We start from the raw sequence: 12,545 nt of genomic DNA, 5'->3' as shown, positions 1-12,545 counted from the left end.
GTGGGGAGGGCTCCACGTTAGCCAGCACCAGCTGCCTTGTCCGGCCCGTCCACGCATTGCGCCCCCCGTCCTCTCCGTGCAGCAGAGAGGTTGCCTTTTCTGGTTGGCCTCTGGTTTTCACAGCGGTATTGCCTGACATTGTGGGAGGGTTCCTTCAACTTTATGTAATGCCATTAGACTCTCCCCTTATCAGCTGGGTGAATGTATGAGAGCAACAACCGATGGACGTTTAGCTTTAGGAAGGTCTTTTCCCTGAATTTAGAGACAAGCACAAAGAATCCTCGGAGTTGGGTGATGGCACTACGCCTTCCCTCTGTCCTTCGGCTACCGAGTGTGCATCGGCATTTGCACTTGCCTGTCTTCTTCCCATCCCTCAAATTTTTATGGAAATACACTTTGGCTGCTGCTAGGTAGGTAGAGATGAAGCTGCCCTAGCTTTTTCTCTCTCTACGAATGGGAAAACTTACAGCATGGGCCATGGCTGTGCAGAGAGCGAGACCTCTTGTACCGGTAGCTGGTAATGTTACATAATGCTACTATGTCAGATCTCAGCTGCCTAAACATTTGGAAATCCAATCCAGGTAGGGATTCTCCTCTGCAACTCTCCCCTGCGTATAGCAAAGCAGATCTCTCCCTGCCCTCACACTGCCCTATGAGGGGGAGCGGACAGGACAGCCACCTGGCTAAAAATCCTTTAAGTGCTCTTTGAAATGTCACATGGCTGTGCATTAGGGAAACTGTATTTGTAACTGATTGTCTCTGCTCTGCACCTTAGCTTCATCTTAGAGGAAAGGGGTAGTGTGAATGATTTATAAGCATTTCTAGAACCCACATGTGAGGATGGCTTAAAAACTGTGAATGCAGAAATGATGAGAATATAGATGTTCCAGTTACAGAAAATTGCAGATTCTGTTACAGCTTAATATCCAAAGAGCCTGAAGTGATCTTTCTGTAGACAGCAGCCTATAGAAATGCCTTGCATGTGCTGCTGTTGTTGCTAACTGTCCTCAGTTGGAAGAACCAAAGTAGTGCCCCCAAAAGATTAATTCCTGATCCATTTAATCCTTGTTGGTTTCCACCAACATTGCAGAGGGAGGGAAGCAGGTACTGGTTTTATTTATGTTGTACTGGTAGAATATATGAGCAGGTGAAATTTTTAATAATAATGTTTTCTTGGAGATGTGTACCTACTGCAGGTGTCAGAAATTAGCACCATGCTCTGTTAGGCAAAAATGCATTAGCAAGTTACTACTACTTACTGGAGTTCCATTGGTTCCCATTGGGAACCTTGGCTCTGGTTTTTTGTTTTGGTTTTGGGGTTTATTTTGTGCAAGTACTTATATTCAGAGTTCTGTGCTCCAAAAGTAAGTGTTTATGTTCTACCGAACTCCCAGAAATTTATCGTGTTCAGAATCTCTTCCTATTTAACTGCACAGCATGTGTGAGCCCTATAGGACTAACCCTTGTTTAATTTTTATAACACCTTGGAAAATTGATATTCCTATAAAATAGATAGAAAGTGGTCTTGGTGTAAGGGGGTGGTTTGTTTAAGTTATCTGGACTTGGTTCTGGGTCTTCTATACTGTGACACTAGGCCCTTCTTTCTGTAAATCCCATGTCCGTTTCTCCCTCAGGAAGTGCAGAGGGAGCGTGTTCTACCTCAAAGTTTGCAGTTCACATCATTGACAGTGCGGCTGAAGGAGAGAGGGAAGTACCCGCTTTGCAGGGCAATTGCATCTTAGCTTTCCTTAGCTATATGTGGCCTTAAAGGAGCTGATGCAGATACTCATGTCTTGCAGGCCACGCTGCAGAGTGGGCATGTAGGAATGAGGGAGTGGTAGAGGTTTAGAGGTTGGCAGGCTCACTTACAAAGGGTTGTGAGTTTGCCAGCAGAGCCACGTACTTTTGTAGAGATTAAAGCTTGGTATCTTTTCCAGAGTTAGACAAGACAAAGTGAAGTTACGATATAGATGGGGTGACATGTATTAACTATGAAAGCAATGATAATACTCTTGATAGCATAGTGGGGGATCAGTAGGACACAGCATTAAATACAAAAAGCACTTAAATGCCTTTTTACAGTTTTGAGTAGGAAGGAATAGATAAATGTCTTTGCGCCTGCATGGTGGACAATAAATTGCAGTTCTGTTTGCAGTTATTCTAAGTACAGATAATTCTTGCTGTGGGAGGTCTTGATGTTCAGCCTTGTGCTGCTGATGAGCTAGGAGTGTAAATTTTTCTGCTGTGAGGTTGCCTGTTTGTAGCCAGAACTGTAAAACTTGCTCAGTTCTTGTAGTAATTCACTGCTTTCCTTGGAGTAGTATATCAATGTCTTTCTACTTCATATGCAAAATCCCTCCAGTGCCAGAACCCATGAAAGAATATACAGTAGGCAGTTCTGTGGTTTATTCTTTCCTCCATGTCGTATGTGGAAAGAGCAGCTGGCAGGGGGGTGCTGCCAGCTCTGAGAGAGAATATGGGAAAGGAATATTGCAGGAAGCAGAAAAGCCTGGAAAACTCTTGCGTCTGGATAAGCAGAACATGTATGTCAATGGCTGGGAGATGACTGGTGCTGCAAGCTCATAGCAGTTGGTAGACCAGGGATGAATATGAATTCTTGTTTTCTGTTTCTTGTCTTAAGTTTCAGTGTGATTTGGTGATGCAGATTGCTGGAGTTCCATGCTATAAGTGGACGGACTGACTGACACTGACTGCTGCTGTTTCTTCTCTGCAGATTTCTGCTCCAGTCCCTGGAAGACTTGGACAACAGTTTAAGGAAACTCAACTCTCGCTTGTTTGTTGTGCGAGGGCAGCCAACAGATGTCTTCCCAAGACTCTTTAAAGTAAGAGAATAATTTTCTGGAGCATGGTGGAATAAAAAACACTGTCCCAGTGCTGTCCTTGTTTTCACTTGTTTTCACCTTGTTTCGCTAAGTATAACTCAAAGGGTTGCACAGTAACGCACTGACTACTCTGTGTTGAGAGCTTTTTCCTACTGGACATTTTCTTTCTGCAACTTTTTACTCAGGAGGACTGCTCTGTCCATACACCTTTACAGACAACTCTAAAAGCATATTGATCTGTACAAGAATTGCAAATAAGGCGTTGTGTTAAAATTTCAAAATTCAGAAGCTTTTATGTTAGCTGACCTTCCTTTTCTTCTTCTGTTTAAGGCTGCAGTTCAGTCAGCTCAGTAGCAAAATACATACTGGGTCCAAGCTTCCTGCTTACGTATCATTTAGGACAGTGGAGTATGCAGTGACCTCGGTAGTTGATGATGGATTAGTGGGATACATTTCTAAAGTGATATGTCAGTGCTGCAGATGGCAAGAGAGACAGAGCTGGCAAGAGCATCTCTTTGAATATCGGGGTTCCTCAAGCAGTATCATTTCTTAACCTGCTCTGAGACTGTATTTCCCATGGTCTCTGAAGCTTTTTGATGGTGTCTTTGCTAGAGTGACAAAGCTAAAAGCCTCCCTACAACTTCCCTTAAGATAATTATAAAGAGCAATAAGGTCGCCCCTGAGCCTCCTCTTCTCCAGACTGAACAGTCCCAGCTCCTTCAGCCGCTCCTCATAGGACAAGTTCTCCAGACCCTTAACCAACTTTGTTGCCCTTCTCTGAACCCGCTCCAACACCTCAACATCCTTCCTGAAATGAGGAGCCCAAAACTGAACACAGTATTCAAGGTGTGGTCTCACCAGTGCTAAATACAGGGGGACAATCACTGCCCTGCTCCTGCTGGCCACACCGTTCTTAATACATGCCAGGATACCATTGGCTTTCTTGGCTGCTTGGGCACACTGCTGGCTCATGTTCAGTCGACTATCAACCAGCACCCCCAGGTCCTTCTCTACTGTACAGCTTTCCAACCACTCCTCCCCCAGCCTGTAACGGTGCTCACTTTGCTCACTTTGGTCAAAGAACAAAAAGTAGTATCAGAGTCTGAGGTTTGGAGAGATGATTATGGAGTCAGGCAGACCTGCTTTTTGCTGCAGTCTTTTGTGTACCTGGGCAAATGAGTTGAAGAATGTCTTAGATGTGCTGTAGAGCTGAAAAGAAAGTGGGGGGAGGGGGGCTGTGCTATTATGTGGTATGTGTATGGCTTTCTTGGGAATTCAGGTCTCTCCAGAGCTGCTGTGCTGAACAGTGAAAGAGTAGCAGTTCAAGCCTTGCTGTTAGCTCTTGTGGAGAGTTATGTCCCAAGCAGTCCTGCAACACTTGGATATAATATAATTATTGCTCTCGCTGCCAATAGCTGAGCTGTCTTGTCAGTGACAGTCACTGCAAAGGCACTATTGGGCATGGATACCTTGAGGAGAAATGTTCTTCTTAGCTCTGTGTTAGCCTTAGCAGAGTCTTTTTTTTGTCTCACCTCCTCTGGACAAACATATGTAATTTTACATCTTCCATCAAAGAAATGTGTGTCATTCGTTCACCGAAGTTTCCTCACAAACCCTTTGGTGTGTTTTTTTTTCCTTACAGGATTTTTTTTTTTTTTTTTTGCTATAGGTTGGGTACCGAGAGACCAGTCAGTCCTGCTTTTCTTTTGTGTATCTGCGGTAGTTTGTTGTCATACAGCTTACTGTTTTCTGTTGACTGTGCTCTGCTTCCTCTGTGCTACTGTAGCACATAAAGTGATGGAAGTATATTCAGGAAATACATTAATACGGGTTTCTGTTCTTACCTAAAATTTCTGTTAGGCTTAAATGGTTTTTTATTCCATTCCTTTCTTGCAAGGCAGCAATGTATGTTTCTTCAACAAAGCCGTCTTTACCAAGCCTTCCAGCTCATACTGTCTTCCTTATAAAAGAAAGAAAAAGTTTAAAAATGAAACTGTTAAATCACATAGGAGCAAGGCAGGGTCAGGAATGTGTCTGTCTGACTCCTGCTCTGAGTTATGAATGTAATCATGTCCTTATTTTGAAAAAGGAGCGGAGGACCTTTCTGAGGTAGATGTACATTCAGTGGCACGTAACTATTTTAATTCTCTGACCTTCCTAATACTAGTTTTAGGATTGAATCTGAAAGTTTAGAAAAGAAGAGAACTTGCACAGTTGTTTTCTCCTACTAAATTCCCTTCCCTGTATTTGGCATTATTTTTTAATGATCTTTAGTGAACTAATCACATCTCTTCTGTGCTTTGTTTCTGGTGGAGAGGACTGTCTTGTATACACGGAGGTATAGACTGTCTCGCTTGGAGAGTGTCATTCGTATCTTAGTTGTGTTAAATGTCTCTATGGATTTCTGGCTGTATTTGACTAAGGTGTTTTCTGAACAAATCTGTGGGCTGCTGCTCTGTTTGATGGATGTCTCAGGAGAGTCACCGTGGAAACCATTAAACACCTTCTCATAGGATTTGTTTTCTGAGGAAAACTAGGCCGTAGTCTTTGAGAGTAAACTGCTCTGGAAAACCCTGGAAGAGGCTGAGTGCTATTTCATAAGGCCTGTTCCATGTAATCTGTGAGGGTTCTGTTAAGGGTGTGAAGATGCAGAATAGGTGCATGGCTCAACTAGGGTAAGATAACTCCCCAAAGGCAGGACTTTAATTAAAATCTGATTGCAGTATCGTATTCTACTGTGCTGACCAGAAAGGTTCACTCAGTTGCCATCCTTTGTCCTGAATTTCCCACTACCCTGTTTTTTGCTGTTCGGCTTGGACATTGGTCCTTTATTAAATAGACATTGGAAAAAATTCAGAGTATACTGGTTTTACTTAGTGATAGTCTCCACATTAAAATATGGGAGTTTGAGAGGAACTTGTGTTGAAAGAGTTCTCTGAAATGCTTTCTTTTTAAATGCTGGAACAGGATGGTAGCATTACTTTTGGACAGCTTGTGCAACAAAACAAGGTGTTGTTAGGCTTGGGGACTGAGCTGTAGCCTAAGAACTTAATAGAGAATAAGTCAAACCTCTTTTTAGAGGTTTGAAACCCGACAGTTAGGAATTTTCATAGCAGATGCAGTGTTTGCTAGAGCTGATAAAATTGTTGATATTTTTTTTCTTTCAGTCTCTATTCTAGACTGCTGTTCCTCACAGGAACCCTCTCTAAGCTTCCAGGACTTAACACTGTCCGGGAATTTTGAAATCCTTGTTAATCATGCTGGTTAGAAAGAGTCTTCTGTTTGACAGCTCTGTATATTGTGTTTCTTGCAGGAATGGGGAGTCACTCGTCTTACCTTTGAGTATGACTCGGAGCCCTTTGGTAAGGAGAGAGATGCAGCTATCATCAAACTGGCAAAGGAGGCTGGCGTGGAGGTGGTCATAGAGAACTCTCACACCCTCTATGACCTGGACAGGTACGGGGAGAGCAAGGGCAGAGGTGCTGCCTGGACTAGGCTGGGATTGTCATGTGTGGGAAGACTTCAGTCTCCTCTATTACGTTGATTGCTCACTGTCATCCTGCGTGAGCCTAAAAGGTGCCAACAGGATTACTCTGCGCACTTACAGTTCTGATTAGAGCACGTCAAAGTGCTGACAGTGACGTGAACTGATGTTGCTTCAAGCTTATTAAACTGTACTTGACAGTCATGTAAGTTGCTCAGCTGTGTCCTATTGACTGCTCTCCTTGAGCATATCCTCACTGCATGGACTGGGTTTTTTATTTCATTATAATAAAGATGGCTGAGCTGTTGTCTCAAACAGGTTGTGAAGGCAGGGCTTTTAACTGATGGATGTGCCTGGACAGCTAGAAGAAGTAGAACAAGGCAGATTGGGGCAAAATTACCTTATTCTAAAACCTGAGTGCCTTGTCTTTGTTGTGTATTTGCTTTGTCTTGTTTGCCTTTATGTTGAGTTTAATATTTACTTGTATATGTAATCTTCATATACATATATATGATTTCCTTAAACAGTGGAGATGGTCTTTTCTGCAGTATGCTTGACTGTAACCATGTTTCTGTACTATTCTTACAGGTTGCTTGGGGGTTTTTTTGTTGTTGTTGACTTGTGCCAATAATGCTGAATGTAGATTTCCTCCTACAAATGTTTAGCAGCCATAATTTCCTGTGGGAAGGAGCTTTGCAGTTAGCACACACTGTGTGAAAATGTTTGTCTTTGGTATGAGAGGTGTTCTTCTTGAACCTGTCTCGTGAGCAGATGCTGCTTTCTAATTTTTGTGTTAGAAGAAACCATAAATGCTTATTGCATCCTCACCCCTTCAATGTCATCTTTGTCTTTTCCAAGGTAGAGTCCTAGTTTTACTTAAGTTTTCAGGTCAAATCTGTTCCATATCTCCTCTAAGTTTTGTCACGTTTCATTATACCTCTGGGTGTTTTTAGAGTTGGAGAGCAGTGGTGAAAACTGTAGCTAGTGTTCAAAATGTAGCAGCAACATGGATTTTTATAGTGTTACTCCCTTTCCTGTCTTCTAATAGTTGCTAGCATTTTTTTTTGCTTTTTCTGAGTGCTGCTAAACACTAAACTAATGTCTCAGGACTTCCTTCCAGGATGGACATAGCTATTTGAGAGGCTGCTACTATATAAGTAAGTTTAAGATTACATAGCTCTGCATGTAGAGAAAAAACTTAACTAAAACTGCATTTCATGTGATATTTTTTTGTCAGCTGGTCATGTCATATATAGAAAATTTTTAAGCTGCCTTTCATCTTTAGCTCTCCCAGACAGCTTCTTGCGTCAGTAAACTTCATCACCCTGCTCTTTTTTGTCCCTTCCCAGATATTTTATGAATAATGTTGAGCAGCACAAGCCCTAGTTCAGCTCTGTGTAGGATTTCTCCTCCTGGAAAACTGGATTCCTACTCTATACTGTATCTCAAAAGAATTTTCTTTTGCTTTATGCAACTTTATCATGGTTTCTTTAAAAATTTCCAGTTAGGGGTCTAGTGAGGTGGCTTCTGAAGATCCGAGTACAATATATCAACTGAACCTCCCTTACCCCAGGTTCAAATATCACTAATAGATCTGGAGGCATAACATCCCTTTACCAAGGCCGAATTAACCCTCCAGCTTATCACATATACCCGTGCATTCACTGATTCCATTAATATTTTCTACCCATCTGCCTAATATATATATTCTGTCATCGTCCCTCTGATGCCCTTGAAATGCTTTTATATGTGGGGTTGTATTTTTTCCTGTAGTATTCAGACAGTTTTAAGACAAGTGTTACAGCAGCTATTAGTTTGGGTATTTCTTGATGTCCTTTACAAATCGCGGGTGAATGTTTGCTGGTCCTGGTAAGTTGTGGCTCCTCAAGCATAGCTTTGTTTTGTGGCTTTTTCTTCCTGGCCTCCCAGTCTGTGACATATCCTGATAGATTTCCTTAAAAGGTTCAGAGTTGTAACCTCCTAGAATATCTCCACAGAATCATCTAGTTGGAAGAGACCTTTGAGATCGAGTCCCACCGTACACCCTGCACGGCCAGGGTCCCTAAACCATGTCCCTCAGTGACACATCCACACATCTATTAAACACTTCCAGGGATGGGGACTCCACCATCTTCCTGTGTCCCTGTTCCTGGGCAGCCTGTTCCAATGTTTCACAACCCTTTCAGTAAATAAATTCTTCCTAATAGCCAACCTAGACCTCCCCTGGAGGAACTTGAGGCCATTTCCTCTCCAGTCCCTTGTCACATGGAAGAGTCTGACCCCCACCTCACTACGACCTCCTTTCAGGTGGTTGTAGAGAGCAATAAGGTCTCCCTTGAGCCTTCTCTTCTCCAGGCTAAACAAACCCCAGGTCCCTCAGCCACTCCTCACTGGACTTGTCCTCCAGACCCTTCACCAGCTTCGTTGCCCTTCTCTGAACATGCTCCAGCACCTCAATGTCCTTCTTGAAGTGAGGGGCCCAAAACTGGACACAGTTCTCAAGGTGTGGCCTCACCAGTGCTGAGTGCAGGGGGACAATCACTTTTCTCCTGCTGCTGGCCACACTATTGCTGATACCAGCCAGGATGCCCTTGGCCTTCTTGGCTGCCTGGTCCAACAGAATACATGTGCGAAAATAAATGCAGGCAGTTTTGCCATGCTGTTAATCTCTGCTATTTTTTTATGACTCGATCACCTCTTTGCCCTATAAATATCCTGGAGTGTCTGTAAAGTGTGCTGGGTTAGGAGAAAAACTGGTTTGATTTTGTTTTGATGGACATTTTTAAGTGACCAATCGTTATTCCTCCCATTTACGTTTGCACATCTCGTCGGTTTGAGAACTTTGGCGGGTTCTACGTCCCTTTAAGAACCGTGTGGGGGACAGGAGTATGGTCTCTCTGCTCTTTCTCTTTTCTCTGCGGCTGTCTGTATTGTCTCTTGCTGACCGCTGGCTCCAGATACAGCATTGCCCTTCTCGCTCATCAGTAACCCCAGGACCTGTCTCTTCTTCTCTCAATGCCAACTTCCAGGACCTGCCAGGACACTTGCCTACTGCCGCTGCGCTTTGCCGCAGCTTGGCTCTATTCACTGCATTTGCTTCAGCCACTGTTTCTGCAGCCGTTCTCTGACACCCATGATTTTTTTTTAACTACCTGTGCTTTTTTAAAAGGTTTCTCAAACTTTCATTTGGGTTGAGAGGTGCAAGAAGGCTGCTTTTGTGGTTTTTAATTTAACCATTTAACCTACCAGATCTGGGGGGTTTTCTATCTCTATTTGGCCTTCATTTTTCAGAAGGATTTTGCCTTCTATAATCTTTGCTGATGCTATTCTTTAGTTGTTTTGACTCTTGTGATCTTTCTGCAATAATTTTGATGGTTTGTGTATAATAGTTGATTTTTCTTTTTTTCCCTAACATCATCTTCAAATCATCTCTGTGTTGCCTTGTCAGTCTCAGCTTGTTCCTTTTGCTTAGCATGCTTCCTTATTTTTATACATTTCTTTTCTTGAAATAAAGGCCATTATTGTATTGTTGCTTTTGGAAGAATGTTAAATTGATACATGCCAAAGTCTCAGTTAGAGCAGGCAAGTGATAAGTAAAATTTTCAGCTACACCTTAGCACTGTCTAAGACCATGTAATGAATTGCTTTTCCTCGAGGGTTCTTGATTAATTGTTCATTGGAGCAATCATTTATAGAAACTAGAAAATTGGGGTTTGGCAGGCAGTGGAGTGTGATAGCTACGCAGTCTGTGTGGATGCAGCTGATGTCTCTGGTAACTCTGGAAACTACTCCATCAGTGCTGGAAAATACTCCTAAGAAAATCAAGATTAGCAATGTTCCGATTGTGGAAGTCAGACAGAAAAGATAATCTCTTGGTTTTCAGCTTAGCCTGCTCAAAGCCTTTACTTGACAATTATTCTGTCTGACAGCTTCCAGCTGACAGGTTGTTTTGTCCGTTCTCTGGATTTGCCTGTTTTCTCCTCTTTAGGATTGAAATCCTCTGTAGTCTGCTTGCTGATGGTCAGCTGTGGTTTCCTCAGGCCTGGGTTATTCAGGGGGAGTGGTGTAAGTCAGAAAAGAATACTGTGAGCTTTTATGTTTGTAGCATGCATCAGGAACACCTTTTCCTCAAATATTCTAGCCTAAGGCTGAAATGATAGTTTAATGCATTTTAATAGGAGCACGTACTAACTTAAAGCACTAGCCAAGCACTGGGAGCGTGCATACCGTAGTGGTTCTGCACGTCATAATTACACTATGCCAGAAAACTGGTTTATTTCCATCTGAGAAGGTTAAGTCAAACTTCTGCCTGCCAGATCTCGTTATCCTCTCATGACTTGCATGGTGCTGTGGTGTCAGGTGTTTTCCCCCTGTGCTGATACTTAGCCAGTCTGTCATTGAGTCATTTCATTTTTCATCTGCTCATGTGTGTGATTCTGTGGAAGTTGAATTGTTTGTCCTCTCACCAGCAACTGTTGTGTGGAGTATCTGTTGGTTATCTCTCCCTCTCCTCTTTGAATCTGTAGAAATACCCCTTGTCGTATGTGTAGGCCTACACAAGCTTTCTGGAGTGATGATTTAGATCAGAACAATTGCATAAGCTGGCGCAGCTCACTGTATAGTCTGCATTAATTGGTAGTGGAGTTGTTGACCAGCCTGCTTGCTGAGTGCTGGCAGTCATCTCTTCTTTGTGCAAGGAAGCAGGGGGGAGCGCATTCAGCCCTTGCCAGAACTGGCCCTGTCATTTGCAAGAGAGCTGAGATGTCACGTTTTCGAGGTGAGCAGCTTTCCGTAGCCCAGCAGCCATCCTGCTGGAGCACTGCAATGGAGATGTAAGTGAGAAGCTAACATCTGTGAGGATGTGCATTTGAAGTCTGCATTTTGCTGTCACAGATGACTGACTGTAGGATACCTTATAATCCTAGCAGTGCCAGAACTACATTTGATCAGGTTTTGGTTGCCTGCTTTCTTGAAGTAAAATGTGACCAACAGTCAAAAAGACCTTCATAACTTCTAGCATCCGTTAGATGGTGCTTGGCAGTGTATTGCTAGTCTGATAGCACAGCCATTTCTATGTGTGCTCACGAACAGCACAGAGGTTACATATGATTAATACAGCGATTCTGCTTCAAGAAGAAGCCACGTGTTATCTGTGGGTTGCGCTGAGGGGGGAAACGGATTAAATGGGAGTACTAAATCCTGGGAAGGGACCTCCCTTTTTCTGTCATCATGGATAGTCCTGTGAGATGGTACTGCCTGGGTTAGAAGGACAGGTGGAAGAAGGAAATGACTCTGCTTGGGGGGCTTCCTGTGCAGAAGGCTGAGCAGCACTACAATATGTAGTATGTATTGTATAATATCCAATATTCTACAGTACCCAATACTTAATACTTTTTGTGGTAATACTGAGAAGGGTTCAAATTTTGTTGGGTAATGTCAGTGTCAGGTGCTGTGAAATGTGCACCTTGTCCTAGTCTGTCTCTTAAAGATTTGGGTTCCAGGTCCTATAATCATCTGCTTAGAAACTTAGGAGCTGTACTGGGTAACTTCGCTTGTCTTCTTGAAGATGTCATATGCAGACACTGGCATACATCTGCAAGTCACAGCAATTTGCTCCAAGTAGCCATCTGATCACAAAAGTTTTAGCCGTGGATCTGGCATTTAGTACAGTGGTGTGGGTATCAGAATGAGCTGCAGCCTCAGCAGATCTGTGGAAGAGGGCTGAAAAAAGAGGCACGGCTAAAGAAGCATCTTTCCCACCCTCATCGCAAGTACCTGAGGGCAAATGCGGTGCAGCTTGGTCAGGTTTTCTCTTCTGAGCTCTGAACTCACTTTTTTCCAAGTGAGCCTCTCTAGCGTGCCGTAACTGAAAATGCCTTGTTTCTCTCCTAGCAGCAATGCTGATTTTCTGGGGATCTCCAGTCAGTCTTGTTTGGGAGCTCCAGTGCCCAGGGCAGGCTGCAGAGAAGATTGTAGTGGGTAGTATGAGAGTTTGTGATCTCTTGCCATCTGTGGGGTGGTATGCAGAGACAGCTGGCCAGGAAGTGCACATGTGAAAGCAGAGATGCTCTCTGATACTGAGGTACAGGACTGCTCAGAGGGTTGCAGAGAGTGCTGTGCTTACACTGTGGTTGTGATTATAGCCTTGCACTAAAAATGTACAGTGTTTTGCACTCTCTACGCATCCCTCCCCTGTCGTGCTAATTAGTGTCTTTTTT

At 43.3% G+C, this 12,545-nt stretch overlaps 1 protein-coding gene across 1 annotated transcript in view; it reads left to right on the top strand.

Annotated features, from left to right (window-relative positions):
• LOC104495987 (cryptochrome-2-like) overlaps positions 1–6,299 on the top strand; it is a gene marked incomplete at both ends in the record, with an annotated part of 6,663 nt that extends 364 nt beyond the window's left edge. Inside the window, 2 exons of the mRNA XM_010139045.1 lie at positions 2,735–2,843; positions 6,157–6,299. Coding sequence (XP_010137347.1) covers positions 2,735–2,843; positions 6,157–6,299 — 252 coding nt within the window. The remainder of the gene's footprint in view (positions 1–2,734; positions 2,844–6,156) is intronic.
• Positions 6,300–12,545: the final 6,246 nt, after the last annotated feature.

Source organism: Buceros rhinoceros, unplaced genomic scaffold (genome assembly GCF_000710305.1).
Source record: "Buceros rhinoceros silvestris isolate BGI_N320 unplaced genomic scaffold, ASM71030v1 scaffold34800, whole genome shotgun sequence".
In the NCBI taxonomy this organism is placed as follows: domain Eukaryota; kingdom Metazoa; phylum Chordata; class Aves; order Bucerotiformes; family Bucerotidae; genus Buceros; species Buceros rhinoceros.
Note: the sequence above shows the minus strand (reverse complement) of the source record. Positions and strands in the feature narration are given on the sequence as shown.